Raw genomic sequence first — 24,949 nt, forward strand, 5'->3', positions numbered from 1 at the left:
TGGCCGGAGGGAAAGTATATATGCATTACATTCCTAATGAAAAAGGGAAGCTTACAGATGTTACAAATCTAGAGTTTTCCCATCGTGAAAAGCACAAATGCCAAGAATATATCAGAAGGTATTCGGTAACCGGGAATAATTAACCTATACCCATTGCAAATTTATTCAAACCATGTTCAAGGAATTTCTATCATAACTGGTCTAGTAGGATTCACAAAACAAGCTATTTGCTTTAAATTAGTGAACAGAAAAAGGGTTATTTACGTATTAGTCCCACTGAGAAGGTTGCTTTTAGTAGATTGATAACTTAATGGAACAAAATCAAGGTTTTATATTCGATAAGCTTTCAAGACCTCACAGGTTCCTTCGTCTTAAGAGAACTGAGGTCTTGAAATCTAAAAGGTATATGAAAACCAAACATTTTTCTTTTATGATTCAGACAGAGCATGTGATTTTAAACAATTTTCCAATTTGCTTCTATTATCTAAATTGCTTAATTCTCTTAGTATCCTTAGTTGAAAAGCATACCTAGATAGGCACATGAGCACCAATGCATTACTGGGAGGTAGCTGCCGATTTGTGGCTGAACATAAATGCCTCTTCATTGGTTCACCAGATGTCTTCAGATAGCTCCCAGTAGTGCATAGCTGCTCCTTTAAAAAAAGGATACCATGAGCATGAAGCAAATTGGACAAAAAGTAAATTGGAGAGTTTAATAATATCACATGCTCTATTTGAATCATGAAAAAGAAATGTTGGGTTCCATGTCCCTTTAAGGAATAAAAAAAAAAACTGTTTGTTCATGAAAAAAGGTATCACAAGCTACTACAAGGAATGTGACTAAATACATGTAGTTATATGTGTGTATTTGGATTCAGTTTAAATTGGGGGACATTTTTCCCCCCAATAACTGCATCATTCGTCAATATTCTAAACATAGGTACCACAAAACATTTAGTTTTGTTCATGTGGTCAAAATTAACTCTAAAGCCAGTTAAGTCTTCATCAGATAGGAAAGGGTTCAAATATTTAATAATCTGACAATGTTCTTATTGGCTGACAGAAATCTATTGATTTATATAAGGCTTCACTTTTTTCTGCTGATTTGGGTTTATTTATGTACCAGTGGTTTAAAGGGACATTGTGTACAAAAAAATGCTCTAATACAGAACTTAAGTTCCCTTGTTTAGACCTTACAAAGGGATTAAGTGAAGTCACATTTAGGCACCCGATACACACCCATGTCACTCCAGACTAACAGAACGGCAGGTAACAACCAGAAGCAATCACTCCCATGTCAATCCAGATAAAGATAGCGGGCCAATCAGAAGCAGGCATATATGTGTATACTCCAATCAATGAAACCACTACGCAAGGAGCAAACAGAAGTGGTATAAATGTATTGTATGCATTTTATTTATACAAATTCCCTTTTTACATCTCATTTTTAGATTCATGTAAATTCTAATATGCAAACACCCTTGTCCAGCACTTTGCATCCTTCATATAAATATTAGCTTCATGCTTAGTTTTCTACCGATAAGGATGAAACAAACCATTAGGCAGTTTATTTTCACTACAGAAAATGCTGTCTCAAAGGGGTGGACTTTATATCCACTGGAAATATCCATTTAGGAATAAGAAAGATGGTTAATTTTGGTTCTAAATTAAAAAAGCAAGCTGACAAATTAAAGTGGAGACATCTGGTTTGTGTATGATCTTTAGACAGGATGTTCATATGCCGTATTATGTGCCATTTTAAAAAAAAGTGGTAGATTTGACTAGATTTTTTAAAAATGTTAATGTTATTGTACAGTAAATACCACAACCAATTTATTTCTACAGAATTTGTTCTTTCAGACCATTCACACAATGATTTTTCGAACTTGTGAAGATTAGTGGCTTGTTCATGCATGGAGTGATATCTGCACCATGTAAGCCGCAACAAATGACAAATAGAGCATACAATTTCAAACTGTTTTCCAATTAACTTTTGCAATCAAATTTGTTTCAATCTCTTTGTATGCTTTGTTGAAGAGTAAGCTTCGGCAGGTTCTTAGAAATGTACACTTTAGCACTCTAAAGCAGCAACAATGTATGTAGTAATATACAGAGTGGCAAACACTGCTGACAGATAAACCCAACACGTGCACGCTCCTGAGCAACCATGAATCTACTATGGCTTATTCAACATAGGTTAAACAAAGAAAATGTAAGTTATTTAAAAAAATTGTATACACTATATCATGTACATTTAAAAAAAATTAACTTTGTACTTTTAACAGGATAGAAAATAAGCTTTAAATGTAATTGAGGGATTGGTGGCTAGTATGTATTCATTATTTAGTACTATGAGAGAGCCATACAATGCGAGTCTAGGAATTTTATTTAGTGATGTACAAGAAGAATCAATAAAGTACACAGCAGAGACTAGAATTTTAGGAATCATGACTGCAGCTATCTTACACTATGCCCTACATATATTACTGTGAGAGGACAAGGCACCCAGGTAGGAAACTTATCTGCATTTGCAGGGAGTGAGGTAGCATCCTCTGCAGGAATTTAATACTGCATGAGCAATGGCTTATCCAGTCCCACCCCCATACTATCACAACCAGTAGCACAAGAGCTTGGCTTGTCAATCATCCTTGACTCCTTGCTTTAAGTCTGGCACCTCAGAGTAGGCAAACCGGTTTAGGAAGCATTTTAACCCCTTCCCGCTGTTGGGACATTCTATGCCGTTTTAACTGAGCTGGGCTTTAGAAGTGTTAGGACAGCATGGGGCGTCCTAACCGTTTGGCTGTCCTGAAACCATAGCCGCTTTCTATATGGGATTGGGGGCGTGCCCAGTGTCCTAATTCCCCGCACAACCCCATCAATGAAATCACGCATGAACTCAATTTATTTAGATCTGAACTTTGTTCCCTGCCAGGAAGGGGATAAATTGCGACATCTCAAGGGGATAGAAAAAGTCCAAATTAAACTTGTTTGACAGAGCATACAATGTTAAAGGAACATGAAATCCAAATTTCTCATGATTCTGAGAATACAATTTTAAACTTTCCAAATTACTTTAATAAGCTTCATTCTTTAGGTATCCATTGTTGAGGAAATATATGCCTTATTGGCTCACCCATGTGCATTGCTAAGTGCAGCCACCAATCAGCAGCTACTGAGCATATTTAGAAAGGATCTTGAGAATTAAGCAAATTAGATCATAGAAGAAAATTGGAAAGTTGTTTAAAACTGCATGTTCTGAATCATGAAAGAAATAATTTGGGTTATGTCCCTTTAAGACTTAATTTTTTATTTTTTCCCTCAAACTTATTGGGTTGAAATATATGTACATTTAACATATCCAACACTACTGGAAGCAGACAAATGGTGGCTACAGACATCTGTATTGTAGTTGGCTCACCAGAAGTCCTGTGTAGTACATTGCTGTCCATGTCTAATACCTTTGCATTGGGTAAAGACTGAATACATTTTCTAAGTGTCCAGTATTTATATGACATGCACTGTCCATAAGCACTGCCAATGATCACACAACTGCATACACTATTACAAAAATCCTGGTCTTGATAGGTGTTTAACTATTTCCCTGAAGTCCTGGTATTTTAACTAATGGAAAAAAATTAGGTCATAGCTATTTTAAAAACTACATGTAAATGAGTCAAGTACCCACGCAGTCCCTGCTATATTTTATAGGCATTTAAGCTTTTGCACATGGACACAGATATGACTCAAGATATTAACTTGGTACAATAGGAAATGTCCACTTCCACATCTGGATTTAAGTAAAAAAAAGAAGAAAAAAAAAAGGCTATTGAAGCCAAAGAATTGTTCAATATTCCCTGGAGAAGATTACACAGCATTTAGAAAAATAAAGAAAATTGCACAAATTCCCCTTCACCTATTGAAGCTAAATATTAATTTTACAAAGCTTCTATTTTCATTTGACTACTTTTGAGGAGGAAGTGTCACTGCATCTCACAAAAGAACTGGAGAAGTCCTAATGCTTTTGCAATGAGATTACGCAAATCATGAACAAACCAGGGTCAAATTGGGATCTCAGTTCTGTAAACCTTCATCTAATTGGGACAGCGGCCTGATAACGTTATTCCATCTTTAGTGATGTATCACACCTTAAAGGATCATTCAAGCGAACATTAAAGGGACATGAAAATCAAAAGTTGCATCTCATGATTTATATAGCACATACAGCTAGCTGAAAACATACCAACCCAATTACAAGAGGCCTATATGGGCAGCCACCAATCTGCAGCTAGCTCCCAGCTCTTGAGCCTATCTAGGTATGCTTTACAAAAGGATAAAGCATAGAAAGCAAATTAAATAGAAGTAAATTGGAAAGCTGTACATAATTGTGTTATATCTGAATGACAAAGTTGTCCCTTTAAACTATAATTAAGTATTGTATTGCACAATATCTGCATACAAAACCGGTTTGAAAAGCATTTGAAACATGCATTTTGCAGTCTAGGAGCACACTCTTTAAAAAGGTCTATAAAGTTTCTTACCTCGGCTGTAGACCGATATAAATTCCTACAAAAAAGCCTTCATTGTAAAAATTTCAAGTAAAGGAGGGAAATCTTGAAAGCCCATTTTGAAGTTGTTTTGCTTTTATCACATATGGTTGATACTCTTGTAGGTTGAGTATTGGTTCTGGTATTTGTAACATGCCATTTGCATGAAGTCATATTGTACAATTAAAAGGGACAGGTGTAAAGAAAAAAACAGAATTTATGCTTACCTGATAAATTACTTTCTCCAACGGTGTGTCCGGTCCACGGCGTGTCCGGTCCACGGCGTCATCCTTACTTGTGGGAATAGCTCTTCCCCAATAGGAAATGGCAAAGAGTCCCAGCAAAGCTGGCCATATAGTCCCTCCTAGGCTCCGCCCACCCCAGTCATTCGACCGACGGACAGGAGGAAAAAATAGGAGAAACCATAGGGTGTCGTGGTGACTGTAGTTACAGAAAATAATTCATCAGACCTGATAAAAAACCAGGGCGGGCCGTGGACCGGACACACCGTTGGAGAAAGTAATTTATCAGGTAAGCATAAATTCTGTTTTCTCCAACATTGGTGTGTCCGGTCTACGGCGTCATCCTTACTTGTGGGAACCAATACCAAAGCTTTAGGACACGGATGAAGGGAGGGAGCAAATCAGGTTACCTAAACGGAAGGCACCACGGCTTGCAAAACCTTTCTCCCAAAAATAGCCTCCGAAGAAGCAAAAGTATCAAATTTGTAAAATTTGGCAAAAGTGTGCAGTGAAGACCAAGTCGCTGCCTTACATATCTGATCAACAGAAGCCTCGTTCTTGAAGGCCCATGTGGAAGCCACAGCCCTAGTGGAGTGAGCTGTGATTCTTTCAGGAGGCTGCCGTCCGGCAGTCTCATAAGCCAATCTGATGATGCTTTTAAGCCAAAAGGAAAGAGGTAGAAGTTGCTTTTTGACCTCTCCTTTTACCAGAATAGACGACAAACAGAGAAGATGTTTGTCTGAACTCCTTTGTAGCTTCTAAGTAGAATTTTAGAGCACGGACTACATCTAAATTGTGTAGCAAACGTTCCTTCTTTGAAACTGGATTCGGACACAAAGGTACAACTATCTCCTGGTTAATATTTTTGTTGGAAACAACCTTTGGAAGAACACCAGGCTTAGTACGCAAAACAACCTTATCTGAATGCGAAAAAATATGAAGGAATTGTTCAAAATTTACCAAAATTTCACCACAGTGTCTTAAAGCATTAAAGGTATTGCACGCCAATTTTCAGAGCTTTAACCCTTAAAATAACGAAACCGGAGCCGGTTACAATTTTAACCCCTCTACAGTCCCAGTTACAGCCTTTGCTGAGACTTTACCAAGCCCAGAGAGGAATACGATACCAAATGACGCCTTCTAGGAACTTTTCCAACTATCTTCAGATCCTCACACATGCATCTGCATGTCTTGCTCTCAAAAACAACTGCGCAGTAATGGTGTGAAAATGAGGCTCAGCCTACAACTGGGAAGGCCCTTCCTGACTGGAAAAGGTGTCTAACATAGTGCCTGACGTTAAAAAACGTTCCCCAAGTTTATAAGTGTGAAATACCAGCATAAACATGTATAAAATGCCCAAATAAAGCAATCGATTTTGCCCATAAAAGTGTCTACCAGTTTTATAGCCCATATTAAGCCCTTTATTCTGCTTGAGACTAAGAAAATGGCTTACCGGTCCCCATGAGGGGAAATGACAGCCTTCCAGCATTACACAGTCTTGTTAGAAATATGGCTAGTCATACCTTAAGCAGAAAAGTCTGCTAACTGTTTCCCCCAACTGCAGTTACTTCATCTCAACAGTCCTATGTGGAAACAGCAAAGGATTTTAGTTACTGTCTGCTAAAATCATCTTCCTCTCACAAACAGAATTCTTCATCTTTTTCTGTTTCAGAGTAAATAGTACATACCAGCACTATTTTAAAATAACAAACTCTTGATAGTAGAATAAAAAACTACAACTAAACACCACATACTCTTCACCATCTCCGTGGAGATGTTGCCTGTGCAACGGCAAAGAGAATGACTGGGGTGGGCGGAGTCTAGGAGGGACTATATGGCCAGCTTTGCTGGGACTCTTTGCCATTTCCTGTTGGGGAAGAGATATTCCCACAAGTAAGGGTGACGCCGTGGACCGGACACACCAATGTTGGAGAAAAACAAAATTTACTTTGTTCTCTTGGTATCCTTTCTTAAAGAATATGAGTAGGCTCAGGAGTAGCAATGAACTACTGGGAGTTATTGGCTCACTAGATGTGATCAGCTAGCTCCCAGTAGTGCATTGCTGTTCCGGATAAGACTTCATCCCCTTTGGCAAGAGTTAAAGGAATTTCAATTCATTGGCAGGGGTTAAAGAGCTTAGATTGTTTCATTCTCTTGGTATCCTTTATTGAAGGAGCAGCAATGCACTACTGGGAGCTAGCTGAACACATTGATAAGTCAAGAGGCATATATGTGCAGCCACCAATAAGCAGTCAACTCACAGCTCCTGAGCCTACTATGTAAGCTTTTCAACAAAAGATATCAAGAGAAGCACATTTTATAGGTTTGCTCTATGTGTATTACAGAATGTTTGGGTTTCATATCCCTTTAAACAGTTATATGCAAAAGCTGCAACAACATTACCTGATGCAATAGAATGCTTATTCTTAAAGGGACACTGAACCCACATTTTTTCTTTTGTGATTCAGATAGAACATGCAATTTTAAGCAACTTTATAATTTACTCCTATTAATTTGTCTTTGTTCTCTTGCTATCTATTTGAAAAAGGCAGCTTTTTTGGTTTCAGGACTCTGGACAGCACTTTATTGGTGGATGAATTATTCCACCAATCAGCAAGAACCCAGGTTGTTCACCAAAAATGGGCCGGCATCTAAACTTAAGATTCTTGCATTTCAAATAAAGATACCAAGAGAAAGAAAATTTGATAATAGGAGTAAATTAGAAAGTTGCTTAAAATATCATGCTCTATCTGAATCACGAAAGAAAAAAATTTGGTTCAGTGTCCCTTTAAATGCATCAGGTATTGCAGTAATGAAACCTATTTTGCAACATCTAGAGTGCAAGAACAACCGTATTCAGTATCAAATGGAGTCTCCAACTTAGCCTAAATGTTTTGGCTGTATCCCCTGCATGTGTCTTTTGTAGACTAAGCTGTATTCATAAACTGGTGAAGATTTCTTATGACTTGTAATTAACAATGCGCCACCTTAGGCTACCCCCCCCCCCCCCACTTTGTATTCCAAGACATGTTCCCAACAAGGTGGCACATTAAAATTTGCTGGCATGCCCTCTATGGTCTACCACATACAGCTTGGTTTCATAAAATGAAACTGTAGTACTAAAAGCTTACTTCCATTTGTCAATATGTTATGGATTAAAAAAAAAAATCTTACTTTTAAAAAAATACATCAAGTGAAACTTATTTAAAGTGCAAATTCTTTGAGCACTTAGCAAAAAAAAGGTACCCCTCAATTTTTTCATAGATTTATTCAAAGCGTGACACTATATGCTATTGTGCTGTACATGGCTAAATGTGTCGAAATAAAATTACAACAAACCATTATACAAGAGACAATCTGCTCAGTTTACAATTTCCCTACACTGAAGTAACAGTACAAATACTACAATCCATAAAAGTCATTCACCTATAAAATATTTGTGTATTTAACCATTTTCTATGAAAGGAACCTTTTTCCCATTGCAGTTGGAATACTGTTTTTAACCTAACTGCACAATCTGTATTGCGCCAAAGGAAGCCGTTCATGCAGGGAAAATTCAGAGGCGTATTTAAAAAAAAAAACTCTAAAAAGCTACTGGGGAAAAGCAAGTTGATACGAGATTCTTAGAAATCTGTTTGGCCAGAGGCCTTTCGTGCGCAAATGAGCATTTCTCATTAACACAACAATAACTATGAAACCTGCAATTTAACTCACAATTTGTACACTTTCGAGAAAGCCTGACTAGTAGAGACTCAGCTGTGATAAAACTGCACCAGAGATGTGGAAAGCCACTACAAGAGCAATATGAAACTTGTGTCTGACAAGACTGTCATACAAGCCCCTGCTGACTCAGGTGTGGTGTATAAATGCTGGTGCAAGGACCCTCACAGCATATGTGCGTATGCCACTGAAAAAACAAACTTTCTAGAAGCATTCTTGCTGTATATTACAAAAGCAACATACATACACATTTCAATTTTGAAATATCGCTTTAAGTTATAATTGCACATGGTTGTATCATCCAAAGCAGGATACATGGAGAAAAAGACAGTATGGCTTAGTAACTGCGGAAAATGTTAAAGTATAAGAAATTGCTCTATTAACTAATTTATCATTTTAGAGTCCAATGCCCCTTTATGGTGACATTCTAATGCAAAATCAAAGCACATTTTTGAGTGGATATACATGGTGGGATTAAACATTGATAAAGTGCAGTTCAAGAGTCAATGCACAGCTTTCACTGAACACATCTGATTTTATGGGATTTAAGCTATGTTTAACCCTTTAGTAGGAATTAACAGTAATTTACATTAGAGCTTATTGCAAGACAAATATAATAAACATTCTTGCAAATAATTATATTGCAAATGTGCTTTTACCTTACTTGTAAGATATTTGAAGTCAGAAAGTTTGGCAATCAGCAACATATGCATTCCTTATCTGGTTCCAGTATTTGCAATTGATTTTAAAAACTACAAATGATTAAGCATGTCCACCCGATCAAACATTACACTAATAATAAGCCATTAAAATAATTAGAAAGTCTTAAAGGAACATGAAACCCAAAATATTTCTTTCATGATTCAGATAGAGAATATAAATTTTAAACATTCCAATTTACTTCTATTATTTAACTTGCTTCATTCTTCAGATATCCTTCGTTAAAGAAATAGCAATGCACATGGGTGAGCCAATCACACAAGGCATGTATGTGCAGCCACCAATCAGCAGCTACTGAGCATATCTAGATATGCTTTTCAACATAGGTAATCAAGAGAATGAAGCAAATTAGATAATAGAAGTAAATTGAAAAGTTGTTTAAAATTGCATGCTCTTTCTAAAGCATGAAAAAAAAATTGGGTTTCATGTCCCTTTAAGCAGTGGGACAGTTGATATTCTTCATTAGCTCTTTAAACAAGTAGCCAAAAATACTTCCAGAATCTACAGCATGGGCAGAGTAAAATCTCTAACATAAAACAAAAACTAAGTGGAAAGTTTGTAACTGAACTCACGTCAAGAGTTAAAGGGACAGTCTACACCAGAATTTTTATTCTTTTAATAGATAATCCCTTTATTATCCATTCCCCAGTTTTGCATTACCAACACAGTTATATTAATATACTTTTAACCTCTGTGATTATCTTGTATCTAAGCCTCTGCAAACTGCCCCTTTTTTCAGTTCTTTTGACAGACTTGCAGTCTAGCCAATCAGTGCCTGCTCCCAGATTACTTCACATGCACGAGCACAGTGTTATCTGATATGAAATACGTGAACTAACACCCTCTAGTGGTGAAAAACTTAAAATGCAATCTGAAAGAGGTGGGCTTCAAGGTCTAAGAAATTAGCATATGAACCTCCTAGGTTAAGCTTTCAACTAAGAATACCAAGAGAACAAAGCAAAATTGGTGATAAAAGTAAATTAGAAAATTGTTTAAAATTACATGCCCTATCTGAATCATGAAAGTTTATTTTGGCCTAGACTGTCCCTTTAACACAGGAAAAAACATTTGCAGCGCACTAAAGACATTAAAGGAAATCAGTATCAATGGACAAATCAGCAATTAAAGGGCTATTGCTATTGTAACAGATTTCCCAATTTACTTCTATTAAATTGAATTTTTTTGGCATCCTAAATTGAAAAGCACTGATGAGAGCTAGCTGGCATTATATGGCTATAACTTGCCTGTTACTGCTCACTAGATGTGCACTTTTACCCCTTTAAAAAGGGATAGGAAACAATTTCTCTCCCATGATGCAATTAGTATACAATTTTAAACAACTTCATTTTCTTATATTATCACATTTGCTCTGAGCTCTTTATATTGTTGATGAAATGCAGGGACATAAGCTCTGGGGCACTAAATTGCAGCAGTTTTTCAAGAGCACTACATAGCAGCACTATTTCCTCTCCAGACACCTATTTACATATATCCAACACAGAATACCATGGGAACAAACCAGAATTGTTATTGCTTTAAAAAATAGATAATCCCTTTATTACCCATTCCCTAGTTTTGCATAACCAACAGTTATAATAATATACTTTTTACCTCTGCGATAACTTTGTATCTGAGCCTCTGCAAACTGCCCCCTTATTTCAGCACTTTTGACAGACATCCATTTTAGCCAATCAGAGCTTGCTCACTGGAACTCCACGTGAGTAAGCACAGTGTTATATATATATGATAAACGTGAACTAACACCCTCTAGTGGTGAAAAACTGTCAACATGCCCTGAGAGAAGAGGCGGCCTTCAAGGGCTTAGAAATTAGCATATGAACCGCCTAGGTTTAGCTTTCAACTAAGAATACCAAGAGAACAAAGCAAAATTGGTGATAAAAGTAAATAGGAAAATTGTTTAAAATTACATTCTCTATCTGAATCATGAAAGTTTATTTTGGACTTGACTGTCCCTTTAAGGGAAAGCTGTAAATGAATTTGTGCACTGATGTAACAAATCACTGCGTATGCGCCAACATTAGGCAGCATAGTTTGGAAACAGAATTAGAGCTGCAGCCTCTGTAGGGCATGTGAGATTAGCACAGTTTAAGATACGCTACAGCAAAAGCAACAAAGAAAATTAAAGTATTGAATTTGTTTTTTATATAAATTTAATCATTTAAAGGGACATGAAACCCAAAATGTTTTTCATGCTAGAAGAGCATTCGATTTTAAACTAAGTTACTTCAAACATCAAAACTGTCTTTGTTCCCATGGTAACTTATTGAAAAGCAGAGTTGTAAACTCAGAGCACTATATGGCAAGTTATGCAAGAGCACTAGATAGCAGCACTATATCCTGCTATGTAGTGCTCCAGACAGCTACCTAGGTATCACCTACAAAGAAAACCATGAGAATTAAGCAAATTTGGTAATAACACACAAACTTTTTCTTTAATTGTATACTCTGAATCCCAAAACAAACAATTGGGCTTTCATATCCCTTTAAGATTTATTAAAATGTTGCGTTTCAAGTTTAAGTATATTACCAAATCTATATTGCAGTATGAGCGGCTTCAGGGAGGACAGAGCAGAGTGATCATTGGGTTTTTTCCCACATATAGTTGAACCCAGCTCTTTAATGAGATTTTATCGCTATCAATGTTGATATAAAGATTGCGGTTGTCTATGGTGGGGGAATAGGGAGATATTTCACATATCACTTGCTAGTGAATGTGGCCCATAGACTAAGCAACTGGACTAGGAAGATGGCCGTTTGACTTTGACATGATAATCTAGATGGACTGTATGCGTCACTATGGTCCTCCATTATTTTTCCATTCCAACAAATGGAAAATAAAAGGTTCACAATGCAAATTTACTTGATCTTCCCGTGTCATACAAAAGAAAGTTTTATTCTCAAAATCTCAGATTTGGACATCCTAATACGAGTAGGGTAAACAGCCACTCGTGACGTCAAAGGTCCATTGATTTAGCCAAGAAAAAGATATACTAATTGTAATTCTGTTAACCGGATAATTTGACAACTGATCATTTATGTTCTTTGCCCAAAGCAAACTATCAAGTGTGTTCTCTAGTGTAACGTACCTGATAGGAGTCTTTGCGTGGGCTTAATCCGATCTCATCCATAGGCTGAGAGCTCATTATCACTTCTGTCATCTCAACAGATCTCAGGTAATCAGAGCTGAAAAGAAAAAGCTACAGTTGTATGTAACAGTCAAATCACACAGCAACACCTAAACAATTTGTGAAGCTTTGTAAAAAAAATACTCTTACAGGGGACATTAGCATGATCTGTAAACAGGAAAAGTCGCACATCTTAAAGGACCAGTCAACTCAGTAGATTTGCATAATCAACAAATGCAATAGCACTTAGTCTGAAGTTCAAATGAATAGATTTTTTTTCTGACAATTTTAAGTTACTGATGGCTGTACCATGCGACAGCCATCAGCCAATCACAAATGCATATACGCTTATTCTGTGAATTCTTGCACATGCTCAGTAGGAGCTGGTGACTTAAAGTTTAAATATAAAAAGACTGCACTTTTTTAATGGAAGTAAATTGGAAAGTTGTTTAAAATTGCATGCTCTGAACAATGAAAGTTTAATTTTGACTTGACTCTCAATCATGGTCATTAAGAGGGGCAGTTTTTTTTTTTTAAAATTAAAGTTTCATCTAATTTCATCGCATTGCAATGGTACAAAATGTACAGATGTACAATTTTAGGAGATTCCTGGAAATATCTTAAAGGGAAAGTCTACTCAAGAATGTTTATTCTTTAAAAAGATAGATAATCCTTTATTACCCATTCCCCAGTTTTCCATAACCAACAGATATATTCATATACTTTTTACATCTGATTACCTTGTATCTAAGCCTTTGCAGACTGCACCTTAGTTTATTTTGACAGATTTGCATTTTAGCCAATCAGTGCTGACTCCTAGGTAAATCAAAAGTGTACAGTGATATCTATATAACAAACTAGTGCTGTCTAGTTTTAGATAAACTCAAAATGCACTGAAATAAGGTGGCCTGCAAGGGCTTATACATTAACTTATCAGCCTACCTAGGTTTAGCTTTCAACAAAGAATACAAATAACAAAGCAAATTTGAGGCTAAGTGTAAATTGGAAAGTTGTTTATAATTGCATGTCCTATCTGAATCATGAATGCTTAATTTTGACTAGACTGTCCCTTTAATGTGGTGTTTAGACCTATCAGAATTTTACCTATTTAAAAAATTCCAATGAATACATGAAATCCAATTCAGGTAATGCATATATTTAACAACTTTATTTCCCTCTATTATAAAATTTGCTACATTCTCTTGGGATCCTTTGCTCAAGGGGCAACAATGCATTACTAAGAGCTAGCTGAAAACATCTGCTGAGCAAATGACAAGTGTGTAGCCAGCAATCACAAGTATTTTAACAAAGTACATTTGAAAAAAGACATGAATTTAAAGGGACATAATACTCATATGCTAAATCACTTGAAACTGATGCAGCATAACTAAAAAGCTGACAGGAAAATATCACCTGAGCATCTCTATGTAAAAAAGGAAGATATTTTACCTCCCAATCTCCTCAGCTCAGCAGAGTAAGTTCTGTGTAAAAAGTTACTCAGCTTCTCCCAGCTGCAGGTAAAAAATAAATTAAGAAAATGAAGAAATGAACAGCAGCCAATCAGCATCAGCAGTGCTGAGGTCATGAACTCTTTTTACTGTGATCTCATGAGATTTGACTCAACTCATGAGATTTCATAGTAAGCTGAATAGGGAAATATGAGAGTGCACGAGGCTCATCCCCTAAGCTGTCCCAGGACAGACACACTAATATGCTGCTTAGAAATCCTTTACAATGGGATGTGGCTACTGAGAAACTTGAGGTAAAATATCTTTCTTTTTTACATAGAGATGTTCAGGAGATTTTCTAGTCAGTTTTTTACAGCTATACTGCATCACTTTCAAGCGTTTAAACATTTGGGTATTATGGCCCTTTAAGTCTTAAAATTACATGCTATGTCTGAATCATGCAAATTAAAATTGTATACCTTTAACAAATTGATTTAGGGGATTTCATTTTAACAAATCAGACAAATAATCTATAACTTTCTTCTGAAGAGTTAAAACTTTTACAAACCTTACAGACATGGCAGGAATGTGAGGAATTACAGAACGTGAGAAGTACAAGGGGAGTACATAGTAAAGAACAGTTGGATATGCTGAAGCACTTGACCAGTTCTTTTTGTTGCAATTTGCTCTTCATAGCTAAGATCAGCCTATTAGTCTTTCCTTAAAAGAACAGTCCAGTTAAAATCAACTTTTTTGACTCAGAGCAAGCGATTTTAAACAAAGCAAGCTATTAACCAATTTCCCAATTTAGTTATCAAATTTGCTTTACTCTTAGTATCAAGAGCAGCGGCACAGTATCGGGAGGGATCAGGTGATAGTACACATGCATCTTATTGGCTCACCAATGTGTAGTGCATTGCTCCTGAGCCTCTCTCGTTATGCTCTATAAAAATGGATACCAAGAGAAAGCAAATTTAACAGAAGTTTAAAATGGCAGGCACCCAGTCATGAAAGTTTAATATTGAATTTACTATCCTTTTAAACTGACATGAAACTAAAATTGTTAGTCGGATAGAACATATTTTAAACAGCTTTACAATTGACTTCTATTTAATTTGCTTTATTCTTTTAGTATCATTTGTTGAAGAAAACATTGGTAGCCGATAGGTGGCTGCTCAAATATACCTCTTATTGGCATTCCGATGTACTCAGCAAGCTCGTAGTAGCGCATTGCTGCTCTTTCAAGGAAACAGAGAATGAAGCAAAATTGGTAATAGAAAAATTTTAAGCTGTTTAAAAATGCTCTCTGAATCATGAAAGAAAAATTAGTTTCATGTCCTTTTGTTAACTTTTCTCCCCATTAATTTATTTTTTTATATATTTTACTTTAGTCTATAAACGACCATTCATACAATTCTTTACAATATGGCCCTTTTACTGTAGTTTTGTTTAGTCTATTGTCATTTCTTTTGTAAGAACCAGTGAATGGTGTTAGGTACAACAGTCAAGCCCTGATTTAAAGGGACACAGGTCAAATTAAACTTTCATGATTCAGATATAGCATGCAATTTTAAACAACTTTCCAATTTACTTCCATTAAAAAAAAACATTTGCACACTCTTATGTTTACCCTTTTTTAGTCACCAGCTCCTACTGAGCATGTGAAAGAATATACAGAATATATGTATATGCATTTGTGATTGGCTGATGGCTGTCACATGTTACAAGGGGAGTGGAAATACATAACATTGAAATTTGTTAGAAAAAAAATACATTACACATTTGAAGTTCAGAGTAAGTGCTATTGCATTGTCTTGTTATCATGCATTTGTTAATTATGTAAATACTGTATTTACTGGTCCTTTAAGTATATTTTAGTATTGGGGGCTGTGTGATCATCTGGTAACATGTAGTTAGTTACTCAGATGGGTTAAATGGATTAAGCTACTTGGTGCTTTAGCAGCAAAGACTAAACATATCTAAAGAATAGTTATAAGTATATAAATAAATCAATATAATGTGTAAGACAGAGCTACTAAAAGGTTACTTATATGTAAACATACACACATTTTTGAACACCAGTGTCTGGCTCCTAAAACTACCTGGCTGACTCAGTTTTCCTGATGGATCCTCAGTTTCAAATAATTTGAGTATAAGTGATTAATAGTCTAATTTTATACAGTAAGCACAAATTTACAATATATATGAAAAATAATCATCAAAACTAGTCTCTCAAGGCTTTAAGCTTGATCCATTTTTGCTTTTTCCAGATAATTGCATTTCCTAACACTTTTGGAAATTAGACTGAATGTCCTATACCTTTCAATGGAAAACCAGTTTACACTTCATTTACCATGGTCAGAAAATATTGACTTGCCAAGAATATTTAGAACTGGCAAGGAAATGACAAGTCTAAGGGGTAAATGTAATACGCTGCGTGCACAGCTTTTCGGCTATGTGTAGCAAGCTCACACTTTCTTTACCACCCTGACGCTTGCTCATGCGGGGCGATTGATATGCAATTGGTTGCGCAACGTTCTATTTCGCCATACAATGAAGCATCACAAGTGGCGATTGAAGGCCGACAGGTTCACTACTTGCAAACAAGGATAATACATTTAAATTAAAGGGATACGAAACCCAAAAATGTTTTATTTCATGATGCAGATAAAGCAATTTTTAGTAACTTTCTAGTTTACTTCTATTATCAATATCTTTTGCTGAAAAGCAGGGACATAAGCTTAGGAGCCAGCCCATTTCTAGAGCACTATATGGCAGCAGTTTTGAAAGAATGTTATCCATTTGCAAGAGCACTAGATGGCAGCTCTATTTCCTGCCATATAGCGCTCCAGATGCTACCTAGGTATCTCTTCAAATAAGAATATCATGGAGCAAATTTGATAACGGATGTAAATTAGAAACTTTAAAACTCTGCTCTGAAACAATCATTTTTGGATTTCATATCCCTTTAAGTGGCACTTTAGATTCATTCAATTTGTTTCCAATTTCTTAAAGGGACACTGTACCCAAAATTTTTCTTTCATGATTCAGATTGAGCATGAAATTGTAAGCAACTTTCTAATTTACTCCTATTATCCAATTTTCTTCATTCTCTTGGTATCTTTATTTGAAATGCAAGAATGTAAGTTTAGATCCCGGCCCATTTTTGGTGAACAACCTGGGTTGTCCTTGCTGATTGGTGGATAAATTCATCCACCAATAAAAAAGTGCTGTCCAGAGTACTGAAACCAAAAAAGCTTGGATGCCTTCTTTTTCAAATAACGATAGCAAGAGAACGAAGAAAAAATAATAGGAGTAAATTAGAAAGTTGCTTAAAATTGCATGCTCTGAATCACGAAAGAAAAAAATTGGGTACAGTGTCCCTTTAATACTAAATAGGGCATTTGACTGAAGCGCTCTAGTTCTTAGTTGATTAAACCCATCATACCCGTGAAGGACTTGTTCCGAGTGGTAAGCCAATAAAAGGCAATACTGCAGAATTATTTTCCAACTTTGTTTTTAATAAAACGGAAATTGCTTTTGTCAAAAATATTTTTTTACTTGAAAACTGCTTAAGATGTTTAATTGTGATTTTATTTTTTCAAATGCATGAATTTTTTTTCTCCATCATTAAGGATGGTAGAGTCCTGGCACCAGCAGGGAAGTGAAGTAATGTAAGATGCATCCATTTTCAGTCAAAGGCTGGTCAGTGCATGTCCATAACGGAAAATGAAACCCAATTTTATTTCTTGCATGATTTAGAAAGAGCATGTCATTTTAAACAACTTTCTAATTTTGCTTCATTCTCTTGATATTCTTTGCTGAAAAGCATATCTAGATAGTCTCAGAAGCTGCTGATTGGTGGCTGCACAGATGCCTTGTGTGATTGGCTCACCCATGTGCATTGTTATTTCTTCAACAAAGGATATCTAAAGAATAAAGCTAATTAAATAGAAGTAAATTGGAATGTTTAAAATTGAATTCTCTATCTGAATAATGACAGAAAAAAAATGGGTTTAATGTCCCTTTAAGGACCATAAATAAAAGTTTTACATGTGGTTACTTTAACAGTACTTAAGGGAGGCCTTTTAGCAACTGGATACCAAAGGCTGGAGATGCACTTTTCCTCTAAACCGGGGGTTTAAAAAGTCAAGGCTATAAATGATACACACCATTTAACAAAGTGTTAAGTAACAGTGCGTGATAGTGGATAATATTTTCTATTGAGTATTTTTTTTCTATGGCAACCAGATTAGAGATTTTTCTTTATGGCTCACTATTCCTTCAGCAGATTTACTTATTGCATTAAGTAATTTTCCCTCTGCCCCAGTGTTGGCTATAAAGCACAGCTGGGCAAATCTTCAACCTTGCTCTAAACTATTAAAGTCTTTGCAAAAACTTTTCAAAGGTGTCTGGGTGCAGAATGAGCACTGTGGTCCCTCTATAGAGAGGAGCACTGTGCTTATATAAATCATGCAAAAGCACTTACCATCTCTGCAATGTTATCTAGTACATGGCCAAACCCTGGCAGCAATAGAGCCATGGTATCTATATGCAGAACAGCCTTCTAAAGTGAGTTAAAGGGACATTTATCATTTTATATTACCATCTCAAAGTGTTTAACCATATATAAAAAAACTCTGCAATATACTTTCATTATTTTCTCCCCTTTTCCTGTAATTCCATTGTGAAATTGTGAGCTTTTTAGTTCCTGTTAGAAATGGAAGCGCAGAACACTTATTACAGCGCTATTGGCTGCACACTAGTAACCTATTTATAACTATCCCAACATGGCAGCTCCCGTTGTTTTATAGCATTTTGTCAATATTTAATCAGTTAATAAAACTTTATAAAATACATCAACGTTATTCTCAGACTAATATTTTCTCTGACTGCATCATTCTAACATTTGTTTAGTGTTTAATGTCCCTTTAATATCTTTATGGCATCCAAATCTGAAACATTCACCCTCTGATTTTGTGACAATTAGGTGCATGAAGCCCATTCGCTCTAGCTAAAACTAATTGTCAGGAATCATATGCCCCATCCTTAAAATTGAGACTAAAGATGTATCAGCTACAATAGAAAATAGACAGATCTGTCTCAACAGGTTAAGCTTTTTGATTTATTTTTAGCATTCAAAACAGCTTTTCCTGAAGTGCCACTCTTCTCTCTGTTCAATGTTAGAATGAGAAGCTTAAAGGGACACTGAACCCAATTTTTTTCTTTCGTGATTCTGATAGAGCATGCAATTTTAAGAAACTTTCTAATTTACTCCTATTAAAAAAAAATTCATTCTCTTGCTATCTTTATTTGAAAAGCAAGAATGTAAGTTTAGATGCCGGCCCAATAAACAAGTGCTGTCCAGGATCTGAACCAAAAAAATGGCTCCTTCGCTTTTTGAAATAAAGATAGCAAGAGAACGAAGAACAATTGATAATAGGAGTAAATTAGAAAGTTGCTTAAAAGTACATGCCCTGTCAATCACGAATGAAAACATTTAGGTTCTGTGTCCCTTTAAAGGGACAGTCTAAAACGTAAATTGGAAAGCTGTTTAAAATAACATGCCCTATCTTAATCACAAGTTTAATTTTGGCCAGACTGTCCCTTTATGTAGGAGCATTCTATTTGTGCCATAGTATGGGCATATTAATGTTGCTAGAGACATTAGAGTTAAAGTAGTTATTTGAGACCTTCTCTTACTCATTTATCAATATCAGAGCTGGGGAAAAAAAACCAGGAAAAAATTTTGAAATAAAAGATCCTACCCAAACTAGTTCCATTTACACACTTAATCTACATTAACCCATACAGAATATGCAGCCAAGTAGAAGACTAAAATATACACTAATGGCTCCTTTGAAGTCAGGCTGCAAATGTAATGCTTAAACACTCTTGACCATCTGACGTAAACACAACGCACCAAATGTATGAATGAACTAACCTTAATGTATCATGTTCAAGCTAAATATGGCTATGATGAGGGCAAAAAATAAATAAAGGTGAATTACTGTGGTTATCACTCATCGTCCAAAGAGCAGGTTAAAGGGACATGACAAAAAATTCTCATGATTTAGAAAAAGCATGCAATTTTAAAAAACTTTCTAATTTACTTCTATTATCTAGTTTGCTTCATTCTCTTGATATCCTTTGCTGAAAAGCATATCTAGAGAGGCGCAGAAGCTGCTGATTGGTGGCTGCAGATAGATGCCTTGTGCAATTGGTTCACCCATGTGCATTGCTAGTTCTTCAAAAAAAGGTCATCTAAAGAATGAAGCAAATTAAATAAAAGAAAATTGGAATGTTTAAAATTGTGTTCTCTCTGAATAATAAAACAAAATGGGTTTAATGCACTCAATTCCTATAGGAGTGAAGACTGGGCATTTCAGCCAAATTGTGTCTACAGCAGTAACCACACATTTTTCCATTATTATTAAGAGCGAATAGTCAGAAGTGTGAAATTTTGGCAACTAGCAAACTTGCCTACAAGTTACCTGACAGTACAAGAAAAACTAAACAGTTTTAATAGATTAAAGGGCCATGATACCCACATTTTTTCTTTCATGATTTAGAAAGATAATGCATTTTTACACATCTTTCTAATTTACTTCTATTATCTAATTTGTTTTATTCTCTTGATATTCTTTGCGGGAAAGCATATCTAGATATGCTCAGTAGCTGCTGATTGGTTGCAGCACATAGAAGCCTCATGTGATTGGCTCACCCATGTGCACTGCTTTTTCTTCAAATAAAGATATCTAAAAAATGAAGCAAAATAAATAGAAGTAAATTGTAATGTTTAAATTTGTATGTTCTTTCTGAATCATGAAAGAAAGATTTTGGGTTTAGTGGCCCATTAATTTTCAAAAGATGAATGACAACAAATTCCCATGGGTCCTTAAACTACTATACACTGACATAAAAGATGTTTTAAATTGGAAGGTTTTCTTCAACCCAAGGTCATATTGATGCTTGAAGCAAATTAAGATTGTTGTTTTTAACCTGATCTACTAATCAAAAATCAGAATTCTGAGTCACCATTTTTACCGTGAGACTAATGCTTGCAGCTGAGCTGTCTAAACGTGTAAACCATTTAATTGCCAGATGAGCTTCCAAAGATCTGACCTCATGTTACTTACAAAATTAGTGGGAGTAAACCAAAAGGAAACCAGAACAGGCAGTGACAAAAGTAATCTGATTCCTCAATACAGCCTACATGGATGAGTAAAGACCTCATCACAAAGCAGAATAGAAGCTGAATGGTTATTTTCCAGTTGTTTTTGGCCAGGTTTATTGAATGAAATGACTGGAGACTTCTAACATTTATATTTGTGTGAAGGTCAATTGATATGGCTCCAAAACACAGCAGCACAATACTATATAATATATACACGTACCTAAAGTTATAGGTATATACATATATAGGTGCACTCATGCATAAACAGGTATTTGTTTTTATAAATACACAGAATGATGAATGATTCTATGTCATCTCAGTTGAAATACTAAATTCTATATCCCACAGTGCAGACTAGATTCAACACTAACCTGCACAGATAAAATAAATCTGAATGACTGACTTAAGCCCAGCACACATCAGGACCACTAGATGCAAGAATAGCTGATGAGTGAGGAAAGAGGTTCACAGAGTAGTCGCAATGCGTATGAAGATACTGCAGCTCCTAGAGTACTGCATGAGCTCCATATAACCACCAGTTACTAGCTCACTGCTTGGTGCCCAAATACCTCCAGACACACAATGTCTTAGCTCACTGCTTGGTGCCCAAATACCTCCAGACACACAATGTCTTAGCTCACTGATTGGTGCCCCGCTACCCCCCAGGGCACTGCACTATGCCACGCTCTCTCCCCCCCCAGCCTTCTAGGGCGCAGCACTGTGCCACGCTTACTCCCCAGCCTTCTAGGGGGCCTCACTGTGCCATGCTTCCTCCCCCAGCCTCCAAAGGCACTGCACCATGCCCGCTTCCTCCCAGCCTTCTTGTGTACCGCACTGTGCCCCTCTACCTCCCCAGCTTTCTAGGGCACCGCACTGTGCCCCACTGCCTCAGTCAATGAACCATGCTTCCTCCTCATCCTTCTAGGGCACCACACTGTGCCCCTCTACCTCCCCAGCTTGCTAGGGCACAGCACTGTGCCCCTCTACCTCCCCGGGCATTGCACAATGCTTCCTTCCAGCTAACTGCACTGTGCCACACTAAGCTCCCGAGCCTTCTAGGGCACTGTGCCACGCTGCCCCCCGGGGCACCGCACTGTGCCACACTGCGTGCCGCCCCCCCCCAGGGCACCGCACTGTGCCACACTGCGTGCCGCCCCCCCCAGGGCACCGCACTGTGCCACACTGCGTGCCGCCCCCCCCAGGGCACCGCACTGTGCCACACTGCGTGCCGCCCCCCCCAGGGCACCGCACTGTGCCACACTGCGTGCCGCCCCCCCAAGGGCACCGCACTGTGCCACACTGCGTGCCGCCCCCCCAAGGGCACCGCACTGTGCCACACTTCGTGCCGCCCCCCCCAGGGCACCGCACTGTGCCACACTGCGTGCCGCCCCCCCCCCAGGGCACCGCACTGTGCCACACTGCGTGCCGCCCCCCCCCCCAGGGCACCGCACTGTGCCACACTGCGTGCCGCCCCCCCCAGGGCACCGCACTGTGCCACACTTCGTGCCGCCCCCCCCCAGGGCACCGCACTGTGCCACACTGCGTGCCGCCCCCCCCAGGGCACCGCACTGTGCCACACTGCGTGCCGCCCCCCCCAGGGCACCGCGCCACACTGCGTGCCGCCCCCCCCCAGGGCACCGCTAGGGCAGTAGTGTGTGTGTGTGTGGCTACACTACTTCCCTAGCCTCCGGGGGCATTTCACTGTGCCACACTACCACCCCAGTCTATTGGGGCACTGCACTGTGCACACAAAGAATACAACCGTGTAACCAAAACTTTGCAGGAACAGTAACAATAAAAAGGTCACTCCAGCATCTTAATTACTAAATATTAATCACAAGAAAGCCTTGTAATGGCCCTAATCAGTGAACATTCAACAGTAACCACAAGAGGGCAGTAATCCCACCTAGGGCAGTGAATACCGGTAGGTGCAGTAATTGTAAGTAGTGACTACATTAAAATTAGAGGAGTAAACAAACATCACAAGCACTACATACAAAAGATAGAAAATACAGGGGGCACAGTAAACACGGGGGGCAGTAACCACTAGAATGGGCAAAAAAGAATCAGATCGTGTGTACAGAGGATAGAGGAACAAGACACATGCAGCATAACCGCGTCTAATAGGAAGCAGCTAACGAGCACCAGAGCTCTTTATTCTAATAGCAAGTCACTGTCAAATGACCACAAACCCTGTTAAACAAAGTTACTGCTGTACATTATTATTTCCGATCACATTTGGCTTCACACAGAGCTGCAAATAGATTTTTTTTTTCTTCAACTCCAAGTTCACTTCCTTTGTTCAGAACTTCAACCCCACCCCCCTTTCCTTCCACACAGAACTCTAAAGGTCCGTTTGTTACAAAAGTATCCATCCCTAATGCTCTGTGAGCCCAAAGGGAAAAAAAAGAAGCAAAATCTTATTTAACTTTCGTTAAATAACTCTCTGGCAAGCATGTAGTTAATAAAATATACTTACCAGTGAATAGGATAAAATACAGACATGAAGTCCAGAGAGTCTGGCAAAAAAAATCCTAGTTGGTCAAAGTAGATTTAGAAATAAAATGTTGCCAATAGAGCCTTTGAAAGGTTTTACAAACAAAACGAAAGAAAGTTCCTTCCCACACTACTCCTCTCTGTCTGAGCACTTAGCGCTCTGTCCCAAGCAAATAGCAGAGCAGTGCCTTTTATAACATAGGGGGAGTGGTTATGTGTTGCCGCGCCCACCACCGTTGACGTCAGCAAAAACATGAATGGCCTGCATTTGCAGCTCATCCCCTGGATACAATCAGCTTTAGCTTCTACTTGGAAGTACATTCATGCTCACTCATCCCTCCCAGCCAATCAGTGCTCAGAGCTACCCACAGAGCTTCTTAAGTCACCTGCATCCACTGCTATTCATCTTTTTTCTTTTCTATTTGTTTTCCTTTCTATTTTCTCCATATAGCTTCCTTTGTTATGTTTAAAGCACTATCTCCTTGTTGATTCTGTTTTCCTTCCCCACCCTCAGCATTTTTATCACCATTTTTTTTTTCTCTGAGAAATTGTCACCCAAGCTTATTATCAGTTATTTTTAGCCACATGAAATTCATTCACACCCAGATCCACGTTTGGCAAGAGAAATTGTAATTGAGTGTGAATTGCATGGCTGCAGTTTGGTTTAACCTATCTCGTTGCCGGTGACTTTTATACAAGGACATTTCAGAACAATGGTTTCCCGTGTAAAACAGGATTATAGTTGATCCTTATGGCTAGATTAGAAAGTATTAAGTATTATGAGGCTGATCTATTGTTTACATTAATATGATGACAAACACTAGATTATAATATAGAATCCACATAATTAGCATATATATATAAATATATATTATATATAATTACATTTTATTTATGATTATTACCATTTTCTTGCATTAGTAAAGCTTTAATAAAAAAAGATATTGAATTGTACCATGCAGAGCAGCTAAAAGGTTAATAATTCGCCTGCCTGTAGGATATTTGTGTTGCACAATAAATTGCAATACTTATGAAAACGAATTTAATCTGGATTGACAAAACTGTGAAGTCGTATCAGTAATTAATGGGTTAACTATGCCCTTGCTTCTGTGCAACATAAATAATTACAGCAATCGTCAGCACCACAGGAGTTACTGGGTCACATAAGATTAATCAGTACACTTAAAGGGACACTGAACCCAAATTTTTTTTCTTTCATGATTCAGATAGAGCATGCAATTTTAAGCAACTTTCTAATTTAATCCTATTGTCAAATTTTCTTTGTTATCTCTTGTTATCTTTATTTGAAAAAAGAAGGCATCTAAGCTAAGGAGCCAGCCAATTTTGATTCAGATCCTGGACAGCACTTGTTTATTGGGGAAATAATGTATCCACCAATCAGCAAGAACAACCCAAGTTGTTCACCAAAAATGGTCCGGCATCTAAACTTACATTC

The 24,949-nt window shown here is 37.4% G+C and overlaps 1 protein-coding gene across 1 annotated transcript in view; it reads right to left on the reverse strand.

The window, feature by feature from the left end:
- Positions 1-23,645, reverse strand: part of LBH (LBH regulator of WNT signaling pathway) — a 43,406-nt gene extending 19,761 nt beyond the window's left edge. The window contains exons 1-2 of the mRNA XM_053712639.1: positions 23,477-23,645; positions 12,334-12,430 (exon numbers count right to left, since the gene is read on the reverse strand). Of these exons, the coding sequence (XP_053568614.1) occupies positions 12,334-12,430; positions 23,477-23,502 (123 nt within the window). The 5' untranslated portion in view covers positions 23,503-23,645. The remainder of the gene's footprint in view (positions 1-12,333; positions 12,431-23,476) is intronic.
- Positions 23,646-24,949: the final 1,304 nt, after the last annotated feature.

This window comes from Bombina bombina, chromosome 4 (assembly GCF_027579735.1).
Source record: "Bombina bombina isolate aBomBom1 chromosome 4, aBomBom1.pri, whole genome shotgun sequence".
NCBI lineage: Eukaryota > Metazoa > Chordata > Amphibia > Anura > Bombinatoridae > Bombina > Bombina bombina.